This window comes from Scyliorhinus torazame, chromosome 6 (assembly GCF_047496885.1).
Source record: "Scyliorhinus torazame isolate Kashiwa2021f chromosome 6, sScyTor2.1, whole genome shotgun sequence".
NCBI lineage: Eukaryota > Metazoa > Chordata > Chondrichthyes > Carcharhiniformes > Scyliorhinidae > Scyliorhinus > Scyliorhinus torazame.
In genome coordinates, this window is record NC_092712.1 from 144548249 (window position 1) to 144568845 (window position 20597).

The 20597-nt window shown below is 53.0% G+C and overlaps 1 protein-coding gene across 3 annotated transcripts in view; it reads right to left on the reverse strand.

The window, feature by feature from the left end:
• Positions 1–204: 204 nt before the first annotated feature.
• Positions 205–20597, reverse strand: part of ddc (dopa decarboxylase) — a 310860-nt gene continuing 290467 nt past the window's right edge. For all 3 annotated transcript variants that reach the window (XM_072508857.1, XM_072508858.1, XM_072508856.1), the window contains one exon: positions 205–982. In XM_072508857.1, the coding sequence (XP_072364958.1) occupies positions 785–982 (198 nt within the window). In that variant the 3' untranslated portion in view covers positions 205–784. The remainder of the gene's footprint in view (positions 983–20597) is intronic.

Sequence of the window (20597 nt, forward strand, 5' to 3'; positions counted from 1 at the left end):
ACATGCTGTGTAATTAATAAATATAACCTGAAATAATTAAGATTCAAATTCCAAGATACTCCAATAAATGTTTCAAGTGTATGAACCAAAGCTTTAAAAAAAAAATCTTTGACCTGAAGTTAAAGAGTAGCCTCTCTCCTGACTCTGAGAATCTAACTTAACACTTCAGTAGTGGTCAGAATAAAATTAAACAAGAAAGTATAGTTCAGTTTAGAATTTGCACACCATTTATTTCTCACAATACATAAACCAATAGCTACTGTCAATGTATTACTGTTAATTATTTGCTTGAGCAGTGATTAAATAATTTGGGATTACAATTTAAAAAGAAAGTTTTTTGACTGCTTACAAATAGGATGGGATTGATCCAGTACCTCTTTATTATCCCGGATGTGCCCTCAGACAACCCAACTAGATGTTGTAGTGTAAATGTTCTTGAGGATGTAAGCAGCGACTCTGAACTACAACAGCCCGGTTTAGCAAAATAGAGTACAACAATGAAGTAAGAAAGAGCCAAACATGAATAGCAATCATTACATTTTTCAATACACAACGGTATTTGTTGAACACACAAGGAATCAAAATAAAATCTACAGTGCAAAATACACACAAGCTATTTATGAATTTATTTGATTTAGTGCATGGGAATGATTGGTTTACATTATTCTCTGATCATCCAGATCAGCATCAAAATCACATCATTGACAAAAATAAAATTAAAATGCAGTCATTTAACACCAATATATATAACAATGAAGCTGGAATTCTTTGCCGAAGTAGCATATTACTGATGATCTTTTTCAAGGTCAGTCGCGATCTCCTTTATGTTCTGCCAAGCATATTGAACATGTTTACTTTCAGCTGCTTGTGCACATAAAACAAACCTGAGGACAAACTTGTCACGAAGTTGGCATGGCACAATGTGAATCTTTCCCATTTTGTTTATTCTTTGAATGAGATCTTCATTTAGCTCGTTTGAACCCTAAACAAAATGAAGTACACCAGAAAGATCTTGAAGGATGTTTTTACTTTTTTATAACCATGCAAATTTTAATAAACTGCAAACTTTCCAATGTGGAATCATAAAACCGACAGCACAAAAGGAGGGTATTCAACATATCGTACCTATGCTGGCTCTTTGAGAAAGCAGACATGCTTCATTCCACACCCCTGTATTTTGTCCCTAATCCTATAAATTCTTCATCCTCAAGTACCTAACTGTGGTAGTCTGTATTAGGGGTATTACGGTACCTAGGTTGAGGCTGAAAGACCATTGGTGTGGGAGGTACCTGAGACATGAAGATCATTGGTGAAGCCTGCCTGCTGGCTCTGTCCAGTAAGGCGGAGTATAAGAGTCTGTGTCTCCCCAGCAGCCACATTCTGTACCTGCGCTGCTGGGGGAAACATCTAGTCCAATAAAGCCATCAATTGTCTTCCAATCTCGCTTCTGGAGTTATTGATCAGGCATCAATTTATTGGACTAGATTTTAAAGAATGGAGCTCCAAATCAAACCGGAGTGTCTGCAACTCAGCCCCCACGTGGCAAACTCAGTGGCAACCTTCAAACACTGGCTGGCGTGCTTCAAAGGGTACATCAGGACGGCCACGACTGCATCCACGGAGGACCAGAAACTGCAAGTTCTCCACTCTAGGGTGAGCCCAGAGATCTACACCCTCATCGAGGATGCAGATGATTTCGAGGCCGCGATGACCCTGTTGAAAGGACACTACATTCGCCCAGTAAACAAGGTTTACGCCCGGCATCTGCTAGCGACAAGGCGACAAATCCCGGGGGAAATCGCTGGATGAATTCTACCGCGCGCTCCTGGTACTGGTTAGGAACTGTGACGGCCCGCAAGTTTCAGCCAGCGACCACACAGAACTTTTAATCTGGGACGCATTCGTTGCAGGTATGCTGTCCTCCCAAATCCATCAGCGGCTGCTGGAGAAAGAGACACTAGGCCTCAAGGAGGCACGGGCCCTTGCTAGCTCCCTGGATGTGGCCTCCAGAAACGCCTGCGCGTACGGTCCCGACTGCGCGGCAGCCACTTGGGCAGCGTGGAACCCACCCGCGGACAACCCCGATGCATCCCCCCACAAGCTTGGGCCGCGCGGCTACCGGGGGGCCCCGCTGTTATTTTTGCGGACAAGCCAAGCACCCCCGGCAGCGCTGCCCGGCCCGCTCCTCCACCTGCAAAGGTTGTGGCAAAAAGGGCCATTTTGTGGCAGTATGCCAGGCCCGGGCGGTCGCCGCTGTCTCCGGGGCCGCCACCACAACTCTCTCCACGGGCCATGTGCGGGCCGCGGGCACCGCCATTTTCTTTTTCCCCAGCAATTTACGGGCCCCGGGTGCCGCCATCTTGTTCCCCATGGACAACGTGCGATGCGTGGGTGCCGCCATCTTGCCCACCCCCAGCCATGTGCGACCCGTGGGCGGCGCCATCTTGGCTGGAGTCTCAGGACCCCGATTCGGATGACCACACACCGCCTGAGGAAAATCTCCAATTTGTACCACGACTCGCCTCGGTGACCCTGGACCAGTCTCGACCCCGAACACTCGACCGCGACGACGACCGTACTCAACAACGGGCGCAAAACATCCTGCCTGATCGACTCCGGGAGCACAGAGAGCTTCATACACCCCAACACGGTAAGGCGCTGTTCTCTTCCCATACACCCAGTTAACCAAAGAAATCTCCCTGGCCTCCGGGTCTCACTCTGTAGAGATCAAGGGGTTCTGCATAGCTAACCTCGGTCCAAGGAAGAGAATTAAAACATTTCCGAATTTACGTCCTCCCTCACCTCTGCACTGCCACGCTCCTGGGGTTGGACTTACAATGCAACCTCCAGAGCTTAACTTTTAAATTTGGCGGCCCTATACCCTCCCTCATTGTCTGCAGCCTCGCGACCCTCAAGGTCGACCCGCCTTCCCTTTTTGCGACCCTCAACCCGGATTGCAAACCCGTCGCCACCAGGAGCAGAGGGTACAGTGCCCAGGGCCGGACCTTCATTAGGTCGGAAGTCCAGCGGCTACAGAAGGAAGGTGTTATCGAGGCTAGCAACAGCCCCTGGAGAGCTAAAGTAGTGGTTGTAAAGTCCGGGGAGAAGCACAGGATGGTCATTGATTATAGTCAGATCATCAACAGGTATACGCAGCTCAACGCGTACCCTCTCCCCCGCATATCTGATTTGGTCAGTCTGATTGCACAATACAATTTTTTAGTATTGTCTTTTCCACAGTGGACCTCAAATCCGCCTACCACCAGCTCCCCATCCGCCAGGACGACCGCAAGTACCCTGCATTCGAAGCAGATGGGCGGCTCTACCACTTCCTAAGGGTTCCCTTCGGTGTCACAAATAGAGTCTCGGTCTTCCAACGGTAGAAGGACCGAATGGTTGGCCGGTACGGTTTGCGGGCCACGTTTCCGTACCTCGACAATGTCACCATCTGCGGCCACGACCAGCAGGACCACGACACCAACCTCCGCAAATTCCTCCATATCGCAAAAACCCTTAACTTGACCAACAACAAGGACAAATGTGTGTTCAGCACCGACCGTCTAGCCATCCTCGGCTACGTAGTGCATGATGGAGTCATAGGCCCAGATCCCGAACGCACGCACCCCCTCATGGAGTTTCCCCTCCCCCACTGCTCCAAGGCCCTGAAACGATGCCTGGGACTTTTTTCATATTACGCCCAGTGGGTCCCCAATTATGCGGTCAAGGCCCACCCACTAATCCAATCCTCAGTTTTGCCCTGTCGGCAAAGGCCCGTCAGGCCTTCAGCCGCATAAAGACGGACATCGCAAAGGCCACGATGCCGTTCAGTTAGGGCGCTCGAGAGTTACAAGTTAGCTAGGAAGGACCTAAAGAGAGAGCTAAGAAGAGCCAGGATGGGACATGAGAAGTCTTTGGCAGATAGGATCAAGGATAACCCTAAAGCTTTCTATCGATATGTCAGGAATAAACAAATGACTAGGGTAAGAGTAGGGCCAGTCAAGGACAGGAGTGGGAAGTTGTGCGCGGAGTCCGAGGAGATAGGAGAGGTGCTAAATGAATATTTTTCGTCAGTATTCACACAGGAAAAAGGCAATGGTGTCGAGGAGAATACTGAGATTCAGGCTACTAGACTAGAAGGGCTTGAGCTTCATAAGGAGGAGGTGTTAGCAATTCTGGAAAGTGTGAAAATAGATAAGTCCCCTGGGCCGGATGCGATTTATCCTAGGATTCTCTGGGAAGCTAGGGAGGAGATTGCTGAGCCTTTGGCTTTGATCTTTAAGTCATCTTTGTCTACAGGAATAGTGCCAGAAGACTGGAGGATAGCAAATGTTGTCCCCTTGTTCAAGAAGGGGAGTAGAGACAACCCCAGTAACTGTAGACCAGTGAGCCTTACTTCTGTTGTGGGCAAAATCTTGGAAAGGTTTATAAGAGATAGGGGGCGAAATTCTCCGTAATCGGCGCGATGTCCGCCGACCGGCGCCAAAAATGGCGCAAATCAGTCCGGCATCGCGCCGCCCCAAAGGTGCGGAATCCTCCGCATCTTGAGAGGCTGAGCCCTAACCTTGAGTGGCTAGGCCCGCGACGGACTGATTTCCGCCCCGCCAGCTGGCGGGAAAGGGCTTTGCGCATGCGCAGTGGAGGGGTTCTCTTCCGCCGCCGCCGTGGTGGAGACCATGGCGAAGGCGGAAGGAAAAGAGTGCCCACACGTCACAGGCACGCCCGCGGATCGGTGGGCCCCGATCGCGGGCCAGGCCACCGTGGGGGCATCCCCCGGGGCGAGATCGCCCCGCGCCCCCCCAGGACCCCGGAGCCCACCCGCGCCGCCTTGTCCCGCCAGTAAGAGAGGTAGTTTAATCCACGCCGGCGGAACAGGCATTCCAGCAGCGGGACTTCAGCCCATCCGGGCCGGAGAATCGCCGGGGGGGGGGGGGGGGGGGGGGGGCCCGCCAACCGGCGCGATTCCCGCCCCTGCCGAATCTCCGGTGCCGGAGAATTTGGCAACCGGCGGGGGCGGGATTCAAGCCAGCCCCCGCCGATTCTCCGACCCGGCGGGGGTTGGAGAATCCTGCCCAGGATGTATAATCATCTGGAAAGGAATAATTTGATTAGAGATAGTGAACACGGTTTTCTGAAGGGTCGGTCATGCCTCAGAAACCTTATTGAGTTCTTTGAGAAGGTGACCAAACAGGTGGATGAGGGTAAAGCAGTTGATGTGGTGTATATGGATTTCAGTAAAGCGTTTGATAAGGTTCCCCACGGTAGGCTACTGCAGAAAATACGGAGGCATGGGATTCAGGGTGATTTAGCAGTTTGGATCAGAAATTGGCTAGCTGGAAGAAGACAAAGGAAATTTTCAGACTGGAGTCCAGTTACGAGTGGTGTACCACAAGGATCTGTTTTGGGGCCACTGCTGTTTGTCATTTTTATAAATGACCTGGAGGAGGGCGTAGAAGGATGGGTGAGTAAATTTGCAGATTACACTGAAGTCAGTGGAGTTGTGGACAGTCCAGAAGGATGTTACAAGTTACAGAGGGACATAGATAAGCTGCAGCGCTGGGCTGAGAGGTGGAAAATGGAGTTTAATGCAGAAAAGTGTGAGGTGATTCATTTTGGAAGGAATAACAGGAAGACAGAGTACTGGGCTAATGGTGTCTCGGTGTCCATGTACACAGATCCCTGAAAGTTGCCACCCAGGTTGAGAGCGCTGTTAAGAAGGCGTACGGTGTGTTAGCTTTTATTGGTAGAGGGATTGAGTTTCGGAGCCATGAGGTCATGTTGCAGCTGTACAAAACTCTGGTGCGGCCGCATTTGGAGTATTGCGTGCAACTCTGGTCGCCGCATTATAGGAAGGATGTGGAAGCATTGGAAAGGGTGCAGAGGAGATTTACCAGAATGTTGCCTGGTATGGAGGGAAGATCTTATGAGGAAAGGCTGAGGGACTTGAGGAAGTTTTTGTTAGAGAGAAGGTTAAGAGGTGACTTAATTGAGGCATACAAGATGATCAGAGGATTGGATAGGGTAGACAGTGAGAGCCTTTTTCCTCAGATGGTGATGTCTAGCACGAGGGGACATAGCTTTAAATTGAGGGGAGATAGATATAGGACAGATGTCAGAGGTAGGTTCTTTACTCAGAGAGTAGTAAGGGCGTGGAATTCCCTGCCTGCAACAGTAGTGGACTCGCCAACACTAAGGGCATTCAAATGGTCATTGGATAGACATATGGACGATAAGGGAATAGTGTAGATGGGCTTTAGAGTGGTTTCACAGATCGGCGCAACATCGGGGGCCGAAGGGCCTGTACTGCGCTGTAATGTTCTATGTTCTCTATGCACGCAATCGATGAATCCTTTCCCTTCCGAGTCGAGAGCGACGCGTCTGACGTAGCTCTGGCGGCCACCCTCAACCAAGCGGGCAGGCCCATGGCCTTCTTCTCACGCACCCTCCATGCTTCAGAAATCCTTCATTCCTCCGTTGAAAAGGAAGCCCAGGCCATAGTAGAAGCTGTGCGGCACTGGAGGCATTACTTGGCCGGCAGGAGATTCATGCGCCTCACTGACCAATGGTCGGTAGCTTTCATGTTCGATAATGCACAGCGGGGCAAGATAAAGAACGATAAGATCTTACGGTGGAGGATCGAGCTCTCCACCTACAACCTTGAGATCCTGTATCGTCCCGGGAAGCTAAACGAGTCTCCTGATGGACAAGTGGACCGACTCCGGGCCCTCCATGAGGACCTCTGCCACCCGGGGGGTCACTCGATTCTTCCATTTTTCAAGACACGTAACCTGCCCTACTCCCCCGAGGAGATCAGGACCGCCACCAGGAACACCAAATCTGCGCGGAGTGCAAGCCGCACTTCTACACGCCAGAGAAAGCACTCCTGATAAAGACTTCCCGTCCCTTTGAACGCCTCAGTATGGACTTCAAAGGGCCCCTCCCCTCCACCGACCCCAACACGTACTTCCTGAATGTGATTGACGAATACTCCCGGTTCCCATTCGCCATCCGATGCCCCGACATGACCGCAGCCACCGTCATAAAAGCCCTCCACAGTATCTTCGGTTTCCCTGCCTACATATACAGCGATAAGGGGTCCTCCTTCATGAGCGACGAACTGCGTCAATTCCTGCTCAGCAAGGGCATCGCCTTGAGCAGGACGACTAGTTATAACCCCCGGGGAAACGGACAGGTAGAGAGGGAGAACGGAATGGTCTGGAAGACCGTCCTACGGTCCAAGAATCTCCCAGTCTCCCGCTGGCAGGAGGTCCTTCCTGATGCACTCCACTCCATCCGATCACTGCTGTACACCACGACAAACGAAACACCTCATGAACGTCTCCTTGTCTTCCCTAGGAAGTCCTCCGGGACCTCGCTACCAACATGGCTGGCAGATCCTTGTCCCATTCTGCTCCGCAACCACGTGCGGGCGCACAAGTCGGTCCCATTGGTAGAGAGGGTCCACCTCCTTCACGCTAACCCTCAGTACGCCTACGTGGCATAACCCAACGGCCGGCAGGATGCGGTCTCCCTATGGGACCTGGCGCCCACTAGAGCCCCAACCACATCCCCCCCACCAACCCCACCCTCCCTCCCACCGGTGCACCCCACGGCTGTCCCCTTTCCAGGTGGATCGGTTCTTCCACTGGTCCCACCCAGGGATGAGGAAGCTACCGAAGAAGCCAAAGTCACGCTCATGGAGTCACGGATGCCCGAGCCGGCACCCGCATCACCGCCGAAACTGCGACGATCACAGAGGACAACCAGGGCCCCCGATCGACTAATTGCTTCATTCTGACATGTAGCTGTTTAGCACAGGGCTAAATCGCTGGCTTTGAAAGCAGACCAAGGCAGGCCAGCAGCATGGTTCGATTCCCGTAACAGCCTCCCCGAACAGGCGCCGGAATATGGCGACTAGGGGCTTTTCACAGTAACTTCATTTGAAGCCTACTTGTGACAATAAGCGATTTTCATTTCATTTCATTTTCACATGTAAAATGAATACTGTAAATAATTGTGACATGTAATAAGGCAAAACACTGTACCACCAACGGGTATCACCATAACCTCTACCACTGTATGATGCGAGACCACCACTCCCGTGGGACTTTTTTTTAACAGGGGGTGAATGTGGTAGTCTGTATTAGGGGTGTTACGGTACCTAGGTTGAGGCTGTAAGACCATTGGTGTGGGAGGTACCTGGGGCATGAAGATCATGGGTGATGCCTGCCTGCTGGTTCCGCCCAGTAAGGCAGAGTATAAGAGTCCGTGTCTCCCCAGCAGCCGCATTCTGTACCTGCACTGCTGGGGGAAACATCTAGTCCAATAAAGCCATCAATTGTCTTCCAATCTCTCTTCTGGAGTGATTGATCGAGCATCACTAACCAAATCCCTTTTAAAATTATTCATTGAATCAATTTCCACTATTCAGGTTGAACATTCCAAACCCTGTCAATTGAATGAAAACATTTCCTCTCATTGCCCTGTAGTTATTTTGCCAATAAGTTTACATTCACAGCTGGAGCCCCTTTTCAGAACATTAGCAGCAGCTTTCCTCACTGCGGTATGTCTGGGAGGTCGAGAGTTTCATGCATAGCACATGTATAGACGTAGTTATCCTGCAGTTTAAGAATATGGAAATTGAGTGCGAATGGGTGATCATCAGACAGTCGAGAAGAAACAGGCAGGAAGTTGCTTATTGCTGTTATCGGGAAGGGGGCAGTGGTTGCTGAGTGAGTGCTTGCTGAGAGGGGGAGTAAATTTTTTTTAAACGTACTGTTGGGGGTTTCCAGCTGAATCCGGTCAGAGTGAGGACAGAATGACTGCCGGGTAAGTTGTAAAGATTTAAATTGTTTGCGCGGGCCCATAACAGCTGATTGCTGTTCTCGTGTGGGACGCAGTGGTTGCTGAGTGAGTGCTTGTAAGTAGCAAAGATTTAAATTGTTTGCACGGGCCCATAAAAGCTGATTGCTGTATTCGTGCGGGGCACAGTGGTTGCTGGTTAAGTGTTTTATTTTTACCTGTATTTAAGTTGGGCGGTTCCTAAACCCGGGATACAACACTTGTAGTGTCCCCCACCCTTCCATTTCCTCTAACCTAAGGGATTGAGTGAATATCAGGTAAGCTCTTTCTTTCTTTTTCTTGGTTTTATCCGCAAGTTATCGAGGGGGGATGGCAGGGAAGGCAGTGCAATGTTCCGCCTGCAGAATGTTTGAGGTGAGGGACGCCGTCAGTATCCATGCTGATTTCATCTGTGGGAAGTGCACCCATCTCCAGCTCCTCAGAAACCGCGTTAGGGAACTAGAACTGGAGCTGGATGAACTTCGGATCATTCGGGAGGCAGAGGTGGTCATAGATAGTAGCTTCAGGGATGTAGTTACTCCGAAGAATCAAGATAGATGGGTGATGGTGAGAGGGGCTGGGAGGAAGCAGTCAGTGCAGGGATCCTCTGCGGTCATTCCCCTCAGTAACAGGTATACCGCTTTGGATACTGTTGAGGGGGACGACCTACCAGGGGTAATCCATGGTGAACGGATCTCCAGCACTGAGTCCGTCCCTGTGGCTCAATCGTTAGAGAGACAGATAGACGGTTCTGTGGCAACGAAAGAAACTCACGGATGGTTTTTGCCTCCTGGGTGCCAGGGTCCATGACGTCTCGGACCGTGTTTTCAGAATCCTTAAGGGGAGGGGGAACAGTCACAAGTCGTGGTACACATCGGCACCAACAACATAGGTAAGAGAAGGGATGGGGATTTAAAACAGGAATTTAGGGAGCTAAGGTGGAAGCTGAGAGCCAGGACAAACCATGTTGTCATCTCTGGTTTGTTGCCGGTGCCACGTGCTAGCGAGTTAAGGAATAGGGAGGGAGTGCAGATAAACACGTGGCTGCAGGGATGGTGTTGGAGGGAGGGTTTCAATTACGTGGATAATTGGAGCACATTCTGGGGAAGGTGGCACCTGTACAGACAGGACAGTATGCACCTGAACCAGAGGGGCACCAATATCCTGGGAGGGAGATTTGCTACGGCTCTACAGGAGGGGTTTAAACTAATTTGTCTGGGGTTGGGAAAACAAGCGGTAGTCCAGAAGCCAGTGTTGAGAGTAGTGAGGTACTGAGGAGGGTATCAAGGTCGCAGGAGTGTACCGGCAGATAGGAAGGTGGGTTGAAGTATGTCTACTTCAATGCAAGACGCATCCGGAATAAGGTAGGTGAACTTGGAGCGTGGATTGGTACTTGGGACTACGATGTTGTGGGCATTACGGAGACATGGTTAGAACAGGGACAGCAATGGTTGTTGGAAGTTCCGGGGTATAGATTTTTCAGTAAGAGTAGGGAAGTTGGTAAAAGAGGTGGAGGAGTAGCATTGTTAATCAAGGATAATTTAACGGCTGCAGAAAGGCAGTTCGAGGGGGATCTGCCTTCTGAAGTAATATGGGCTGAAGTTAGAAATAGGAAAGGAGCGGTCACATTGTTAGGAGTTTTCTATAGGCCCCCAAATAGTAATAGAGATGTGGAGGAAGAAATTGCAAAACAGATTATGGATATGTGTGGAGGTGTCAGGGTGGGTGACTTTAACTTTCCAAATATTGATTGGAACCTCTATAGGTCGAACAGTTCGGATGGGGCAGTTTTTGTACAGTGTGTGCAGGAGGGTTTCCTGACACAATATGTGAATAGGCCGACAAGAGGTGGGGCCACATTGGATTTGGTACTGGGTAATGAACCGGGCCAAGTGTTAGATTTGTTTGTGGGAGAGCACTTTGGAGATAGTAACCACAATTCGGTGTCTTTCACTATAGCAATGGAGAGGGATAGGGCCATACGGCAGGGCAAGGTTTATAATTGGGGGAGGGGTCATTATGATGCGATTAGGCAAGAATTAGGAGCATAAGATGGGAACAGAAACTGTCAGGGAAAGGCACAAATGAAAAGTGGAGCTTGCTCAAGGAACAAATACTGTGTGTCCTTGATAGGTATATCCCTGTCAGGCAGGGAGGAAATGGCCGTGTGAGGAAACCATGGTTCACAAAAGATGTTGAATGCCTTGTCAAGAGGAAAAGGAAGCGTGTGTAAGGATGAGAAAACAAGGTTCAGTTGGTCACTTGAAGGTTACAAGGTAGCAAGGAATGAGCTAAAATAAAGGGCTTAGGATAGCTAGGACGGGGCATGAGAAGTCGTGGGTCGGATCAAGGAAATCCCCAAGGCTTTTTACTCTTATGTAAAATAAAAGAATGATCAGGGTGAGGTTAGGGCCGGTCAAGGACAGTAGTGGGAACTTGTGCATGGAGTCAGAAGAGATAGGAGAGGCGTTGAATGAATATTTTTCATCAGTGTTCACCAAGGAGATGGGCCATGTTTTTGAGGATGAGCGTGTGATACAGCTGGGAAGGCTGGAGAAGTTAGATGTTCTGAGGGAGGACGTATTAGCAATTTTGAAAAACCTGAGGGTCGACAAGTCCCTTGGGCCAGATGGGATATATCCTATGATTCTTTGGGAGGCAAGGGATGAGATTGCAGAGCCTTTGGCTTTGATCTTTGGGTCCTCACTGTCCACGGGGATAGTGCCAGAGGACTGGAGAGTGGCGAATGCTGTTCCTCTGTTCAAGAAAGGGAATAGGAATGACCCTGGTAATTATAGGCCAGTTAGTCTTACATCGGTGGTCAGTAAGTTAATGGAAAATGTCCTGAAGGATAGGATATATGACCATTTGGAAAGATGCAGCTTAATCCGGGATAGTCGGATTCGTGAAGGGTAAGTCTTGCCTCACAAATTTGATTGAATTCTTTGAGGAGGCAACTAAGTATGTAGATGAAGGTAGAGCAGTTGATGTCGTATACATGGATTTTAGTAAGGTGTTTGATAAGGTTCCCCATAGTCAGCTCACAAAGTAAGTAAGGAGGTGTGGGGTAAAGGGAAATTTGGCCAATTGGATAAGTAACTGGCTATCACATAGAAGACAGAGGGTGGTGGTGGATGGAAAATTTTCAGACTGGAGACCAGTTACCAGAATGACAGGGAGTGGGATAGCTTGATCTTCGTTTCGGACAAGGCTCGGAACAACATCGAGGGCCGAAGGACCTGGTCTGTGCTGTACTGTTCTATGTTCTAAGTACAGGAGTCCCTAAGTGCATCTCACTCAAACCAGTATTCATTTGGAGAATGCAGCCAGAGCCAGGTCAATAACTCCATAGGTGTCTCAGCTGTACAGAAGGGGTCAAGGAAGTGTGGAAACGTAACATCAATAGGAGATTCAATCGTTAAGGAACTATATTGGTGCTTCTGCAGCCGCAGACATGAATCCAGGGCCGCCACAGTCGGGAGAGGGCCAATTGACGGGCAGGGTGTGGGCTTCATTTGGGCCTGGGGGCAATGTAGGCGGGCGGTCCGGGAGCGCGAGCGGCTGATGCGGGGCACTATTTCAGCGGTCCAGCTCCGCGGGCTGAGTTCGCCATGGAACATGGCGCGGCCGCTGCAGGCCGCCGCCGTGCACATGCGCGGCCTCTGACCCGGAAGTGCACGGGGTCGTATCAGCAGTTAGAGCTGCGAGCTCTACGTCGGTTCCCTGCTAGCCCCCAGCAAAATAGGGAAACAGTGTCCTTTTGACACCTGCCATAAAAGACCTCAGGCTGGATTCTCCGCCGACGGGATGCTCCGGTTTGCCGGCAGCCCGGGGGTTTCCCGACAGTGTGGGACTGCCCCACAATGGGATACCCCATTGACCAGCCGGTGTAACAGCATCCCACCGGCGGGGTGAACCTGAAATGTGGCACGGCTGGGTGGAGAATCCAACCCCGCAGTTTTCCCGACAACGTGGGCATTTCGTCTCCAAAACGGAAAATCCAGCCCAGTGTTTAAACTGGTTATGGAAAAGGACAAAGACCGAACCAGAGTAAGAAGAACTAATTGGGGGAAGGTCAACTTCAATGGGGTAAGAATGGATGTGACCTGAATATTTTGGAGTCAAAGCAGAAACAAACTGAACAATGGGCTGAACAGTGGGATTCTCTGTTTCAGAGACTAACTGTTGACCCCGGAACTGAATTGATGCTCTATGAAGGGAAAATTGGCGCCGTTCCCAGAACAATTCATCAACCGCGAATAGGTTAGCACTGCGTCACGTGGAACACGATCGATTCCAATAAGCAGTGCCGGATTCGCCAGGTTCAGGGTGACACTCGGGAGGCTGACAAGCTGCAGCCGCATAAACACACTTCACTCCCCACACACATCATCCCACCCAAGGAGACAGCAAGGTGAGCGACACCCTGTTTCATGGTCGTGGAACTGGAAACACTGCTAGACGCTATGGAGGAGAGGCAGAAGACCCTGTACCCCGGGGTGGGAAGGAGACTGCCAGCCACTGCCATTCACCATGCCTGGATGCAGATGGAAGAGGTCACGTGCGCCGTTGTCAACAGTGCTAGGACCGGCCAATGTTGCCGCAGAAAACTGCACGACCTCAGGGTGCCCAGGTGAGTAGGCAGCACGGTGCCCAGAGCACCAACCCCCCTCCCACGCAAATAAAATATGTTTATTCAAAGTTTTTCCAACAAATATTTTCAACCAATTAAGCCCCCCCGGTAACAGAAAAAAGAAAGAGAAAAGAACAGAACAAAACATAAACATATCAATCAAACATACTACAGAACTTATACAATGGGTTTCTCCCGCACATGATAACCCTCCCATGTGCTTTTTACAAGTACCCCTAGGGAAAAAAAACCTCTCCTGCCCGCCCAACTACCCCCCACCCCCCCGAAAGAGACTCCCCCCTCCCCTCCCCTCCCTGTGTTGCTGCCGACCGACCTCATTCGAACGCTCCGCGAGATAGTCTAGGAACGGTTGCCACCGCCTGAAGAACCCCTGCGCAGACCCTCTCAAGGCAAACTTTATCCTTTCCAGTTTAATGAACCCTGCCATGTCATTTATCCAGGCTTCCACACTGGGGGGCTTCACGTCCTTCCACATAAGCAAGATCCTCTGCCGGGCTACCAGGGACGGAAAGGCCAGAATGCCGGCCTCTTTCGCCTCCTGCACTCCCGGCTCGTCCGCCACCCCAAATAATGCCAGCCCCCAACTTGGCTTGACCTGGACTTTCACCACCTTGGACATAGTCTTTGCGAAACCCCTCCAGAACCCATCCAATGTCGGGCACGACCAGAACATGTGGGCGCGATTCGCCGGGCTTCCCGAGCACCTCCCACATCTGTCCTCCACCCCAAAGAACCTACTCAGCCTCGCCCCTGTCATATGCATTCTGTGAATAACCTTAAACTGTATCAGGCTGAGCCTGGCACATGAGGAAGAGGAATTAACCCTACTCAGGGCATCAGCCCACAGACCCTCTTCAATCTCCTCCCCCAACTCCTCCTCCCACTTGCCCTTCAGCTCCTCTACCGAAGCCTCCTCCTCTTCCTTCATCTCCTGATATATCGCCAAAACCTTGCCTTCTCTGACCCATACTCCCGAAATCACCCTGTCCTGAATCCCCTGTGCCGGGAGCAACGGGAATCCCCTCACCTGCCGCCTCACAAACGCCCTCACTTGCATATACCTGAACGCATTTCCCGGGGGTAACCCAAACTTCTCCTCCAGCGCCCCTCGGCTCGCAAACGTCCCATCTATAAACAGGTCCCCCATCCTTCTGATCCCTGCCCGATGCCAGCTCCAAAACCCCCCGTCCATCCATCCTGGGATGAACCGATGGTTCTCCCAGATCGGGGACCACACTGAGGCTCCCATCTCACCCCTATGTCGTCTCCACTGCCCCCAGATCTTTAGCGATGCCGCCACCACCGGACTCGTGGTGTACCTTATCGGCGAGAGCGGCAGCAGTGCCGTCACCAGCGCCCTCAGGCTCGTTCCTTTGCAGGACACCATCTCCAGCCTCTTCCATGCCTCCCCCTCTCCCTCTATTACCCCCTTACGGATCATCGCCACGTTGGCTGCCCAATAATAGCCACCCAGATTCGGCAACGCCAGCCCTCCCCTGTCTCTACTACGTTCCAGAAACCCCCTCCTTACACTCGGGGTCTTGTTTGCCCACACAAAACCCATGATGCTCCTACCTACCCGCTTAAAAAAGGCCTTGGTAATCATAATAGGAAGGCACTGGAACACAAAAAGAAACCTCGGGAGGACCATCATTTTAATTGACTGTACCCTGCCCGCTAGCGAGAGTGGCAACACATCCCATCTTTTAAAGTTCTCCTCCATATGCTCCACCAGCCGCGTCAAATTAAGTTTGTGCAGGGCCCCCCAGCTCCTAGCTACCTGGATCCCCAAGTACCAAAAGCTCCTTTCCGCCCTCCTCAATGGTAGGTCGTCTATCCCTCTTCCCTGGTCCCCTGGATGCACCACAAATAACTCACTTTTCCCTACATTGAGCTTATAGCCCGAGAAGTCCCCAAACTCCCTTAGGATCCGCATGACCTCCACCATCCCCTCCACTGGATCTGCCACATACAGCAACAGGTCATCGGCATAAAGCAACATCCGATGCTCCTCTCCCCCTCGGACCACCCCCCTCCATTTCCTGGACTCCCTTAATGCCATAGCCAAAGGCTCAATTGCTAATGCAAACAGGGGGGACAGGGGGCACCCCTGTCTCGTCCCTCGATACAGCCGAAAATACTCCGACCTCCGTCAATTCGTAGCCACACTCGCCACCGGGGCTCTATATAGGAGCTTAACCCACCTGATAAACCCCTCCCCAAACCCAAACCTCCGCAACACTTCCCAGAGATACTCCCACTCCACCCGGTCAAAGGCCTTCTCCGCGTCCATAGCTGCCACTATCTCCGCCTCTCCCTCCACCGAGGGCATCATAATCACATTGAGGAGCCTCCGCACATTGGTGTTTAGCTGCGTGCCCTTTGCAAATCCCGGCTGGTCCTCATGAATCACCCCCGGGACACAGTCCTCAATTCTCGTAGCCAGCACTTTTGCCAGCAACTTAGCATCCACATTGAGGAGCGAGATCGGTCTACACGACCCACATTGCAGTGGGTCCTTGTCCCACTTCAGGATTAGAGAGATCAGCGCCCCGGACATTGTCGGGGGCAGGGTCCCCCCCCTCCCTTGCCTCATTGAAAGTCCTCACTAGCAACGGGGCTAACAGGTCCGTATACTTCCTGTAAAACTCAACCGGGAACCCATCTGGCCCCGGGGCCTTCCCCGCCTGCATGCTCCCCAGTCCTTTAACCACCTCCAACCCAATTGGCGCCCCCAAACCAGACACCTCCTGCTCCTCCACTCTTGGGAACTTCAGTTGATCGAGAAATCGTTGCATCCCCTCTTCCCCCGTTGGGGGCTGAGATCTGTACAGCTCCTCATAAAAGTCCTTAAATGCCTCATTTACTTTCACCGCACTCCGCACCGTAGTTCCCCTGCTATCCTTAACTCCACCTATCTCCCTCGCTGCCATCCTCTTACGGAGCTGATGTGCCAGCATCCAGCTCGCCTTCTCCCCATACCCGTACGTCGCCCCCTGTGCTTCCCTCCACTGTGCCTCTGCCTTCCCTGTGGTCAACAAGTCGAATTCCGTCTGGAGACTTCGCCGCTCCCTCAGTAGTCCCTCCTCGGGGGCCTCTGCATATCTGCTGTCTACCCTTAGGATCTCCCCCACTAACCACTCCCTTTCCCTGCCCTCTCTCTTCTCCCTGTGAGCCCTGATGGAGATTAACTCTCCCCTGACCACCGCCTTCAGCGCCTCCCATACTACCCGCACCTGCACCTCCCCGTTGTCGTTGGCCTCCAAATACCTTTCAATGCACTTCCGCACCCTCCCGCCCACCTCCTCATCCGCTAGTAATCCCACATCCAGACGCCACAGCGGGCATTGGTCCCTCTCCTCTCCCAACTCCAGCTCCACCCAGTGTGGGGCGTGGTCTGAGATAGCTATGGCCGAGTACTCCGTTCCCTCCACTTTGGGGATCAGCGCCCTACTCAAAACAAAAAAATCTATCCGGGAGTAGGCTCTGTGTACGTGAGAGAAAAAAGAAAATTCCCTGGCCAGGGGCCTAGCAAATCTCCACGGGTCTACTCCCCCCATCTGGTCCATAAACCCCCTAAACACCTTGGCCGCAGCCGGCCTCTTCCCCGTCCTAGATCTGGAGCGATCTAATGCTGGGTCCAACACAGTGTTGAAATTCCCCCTCATTATCAAGCTTCCTGCCTCCAGATCCGGAATCCACCCCAACATGCGCTTCATAAATCCAGCATCATCCCAGTTCGGGGCGTATACGTTTACCAATACCACCCACGCCCCCTGCAACCTACCGCTCACCATCACGTATCGACCTCCATTGTCCACTACAATATTCTTGGCCTCAAACGACACCCGCTTCCCCACCGGTATTGCCAGCCCTCTGTTCTTCACATCCAGCCCGAATGGAATACCTGTCCTACCCATCTCTTTCTCAACCTGACCTGGTCTGCCACCTTCAAATGTGTCTCCTGAAGCATGACCACGTCCGCCTTCAGTCCCTTTAAGTGCGCGAACACTCGGGCCCTCTTAACCGGCCCATTCAGGCCCCTCACATTCTAAGTTATCAGCCGGATTGGGGGGCTTCCCGTCCCGCCCCCCTGCCGACTAGCCATCTCCTTTTCTAGGCCAGTCCCATGCCCGCGCCTCCTGCACTCTCCAGTCCCCCAGACGGGGCCACCCGCCCCGACCACCTCTTGTGTTTCCAGTTCCCCATCGGCCAATGCAGCAGCAACCCTCCCCCCCCCCCCCCCCCCCGCTCCCCTGCCCCCCGCCAGATCTATATCTAGCTCTTTTGCTCCCCCCATAACACTCCCATAAGTCAGCTGACTCCTGCTGACCCCGGCCTCCCCTGCCGTCCCATTGACTCCCCCCGTGTGGGAATCCCCCCTCCCCAGCAATCAGTGTGCGTTCCTCCACCCCATCCCCATCCCCCTCCTCCATACTTCCCTAGCGCGGGAAAAAGCCTGCGCTTTCCTGAGCCGGCCCCGCCCCCTCTGGCGCCGCTCCTGTTGCGGCCTTATCTCAATTCCCCCATCCCCGGGCCTCCCCTCCCTCCAGCACCGGCGCCCACATCTCTCACAGTCTCCCCATCAGATCTCTTCCCCCATTCCCATCCATCACCCAACTCGTGGAACATCCCCTACGCATAGTTAAAACCCTGTATACAACCGACATCCCCCCCACAACCACAGACCCTCAGTTTGAGTCCAACTTTTCAGTTTGTATAAAGGTCCAAGCCTCCTCAGGCGTTTCGAAGTAGTGGTGTCGATCCTGAAACGTGACCCACAATCGGGCTGGCTGCAGCATTCCGAACCTCACCCCCTTCCGATGGAGCACCACCTTGGCCCGATTAAAACCAGCTCTCTTCTTTGCCACCTCTGCACTCCAGTCCTGATAGATTCGGATCTCCATATTCTCCCACCTGCTGCTCCGCTCTTTCTTGGCCCATCTCAAGACACATTCTCTATCCACGAAATGGTGAAACCTCACCACTACAGCCCTTGGCGGCTCGTTGGCCTTGGGTCTCCTCGCCTGGACCCGGTGAGGCCCTTCTAGCTCCAGGGGACTCGGAAAGGTCCCCGCACCCATCAGCGAGTTGAGCATCGTGCTTACATATGCCCCGGCATCGGCCCCCTCCACTCCTTCAGGGAGACCCAGAATCCGAAGATTCTTCCTCCTCGACCTGTTCTCCAGGTCCTCAAATCTTTTCACCCACCTCTTCTTGTGCAGCGCCTCGTGTGTCTCCATCTTCACCACCAGGCCCAAGATCTCATCCTCGTCTCCGTGGTTTTTTCCCCGCACCTCCCGGATCGCTGCCCCTTGGGCCTTCTGGGTCTCCACTAACCCCTCGATCGCCGTTAGCATTGGCGCCAGCACCTCTTTCTTCAGCTCCTCAAAGCAGCGCCTGAGAAACTCCTGCTGCTCCTGCACCCATGCCGCTTGATCTGCGCCCGCCGCCATCTTATTTTTTCTCCCTCGCACTTTTCGCTGCTCCAAAAACGCTTTTTTGACCTCTCTGCTCCTGGTCCAATCCATATACTATGGGGGGTGGACGTCGAAAAATTTCCGTTGGGGCTCCTCTGGAGAGCCCAAACGTCAGTTTTAGCGGGAGCCGCCGAATGTGCGGCTTAGCTCCGCATAGCCGCAACCGGAAGTCCCGTCCCACGCACCTCTAACCGCACCCCCACCACCACCATCTGGAGGGCTGCCAAAGGCCCACCCTGCACCACATGCCGGCTCCCATACCGGCTGTCATGGCCAAGTGCCCTGGCCACTGAAGTTACCAGCTACCTATCTCTTGGGCTGCACATATCCAACTATCTAACAATGTACATTTTCTGTTCCCCCACCCCTGCATCTCCAGGAGCAGGACGCTCATCATCGCCATGAAAGGGAGAAGATTGGAGGGGACCGCCGGATCTGGGGCCCCTCAGCACAGCGGAACAGAGGGCACTGGATGTGGTCAATAGGCCCGGAGAAAGAGCAGTCGCTGAGGCAGAGGTCGGCATTAGGCGAGGAAGTGAGACCCCCCTGAGTTGCTGTTCCCCATGACGGGCATGTCACCGCCATCCACCCCCCCCCCACACACATACACACCACCCCACACACACACACACCACCCCCCCCACCACCCCCACACACACACACCACCCCCACACACACACACACCAACCCCACACACACTCACCCACACCACCCCCACACACCCCTACCACTCCCACCAACCTCACACAAACACACAGCCACACACCAACCCCCACCACCCCCCCCACACACACACCCACACCACCCCCACACACGCACCACCCCCACACCAAACACACACACCACCCCCACACGCACACTCCACCCCCACACGCACACTCCACCCCCACACGCACACACCACCCCCACACGCACACACTACCCCCACACGCACACACCACCCCCACACGCACACACCACCCCCACACGCACACACCACCCCCACACGCACACACAACCCCCACACGCACACACAACCCCCACACACACACACCACCCCCATACCACCCTCACACACACACACCACCCCCACACACACCACTCCCACACCCCCACACCACCCCCACACCACCCCCAACCCCACACACCCCCCCACACACACACACACCATCCCCACACACACACACCACCCCCACACCTCCTCTCCACCATCACCACACACCCTCTCTATCATCACCCCCCTCCCCATACCCACCCCAATCTCACACTGGCCCACAATGCAATAATGCATCCTGTCTGTATTTTGCAGGAGTGCCTGGTGGTGGCGTTGGCACTTCTGGCGCCCCCCCCCCCCCCCCCCCCCCCACCACCACAGCCACAAATGGAGATCAGCCAGGACAAGGACACGGACAGTGACGAGAGACCTTAGTCCACATTCCGTGACATCCTGGAGCTCAAGTCCGGGGAGCACGTCGACTTTCCGTCACAACTGTCTCCAACACCCTCCACCATCCCAGAGACACTCACCGCGGTTGAACACTTCAGTGAAGAGGCACAACAGGTGGCGGTAGGAACCCCTGAGGGGATGGATGGTCAGAGGGCGGGCTGTCCCAAAGGACTAGCTGCCGTCCAGATGTGGGCTTCTG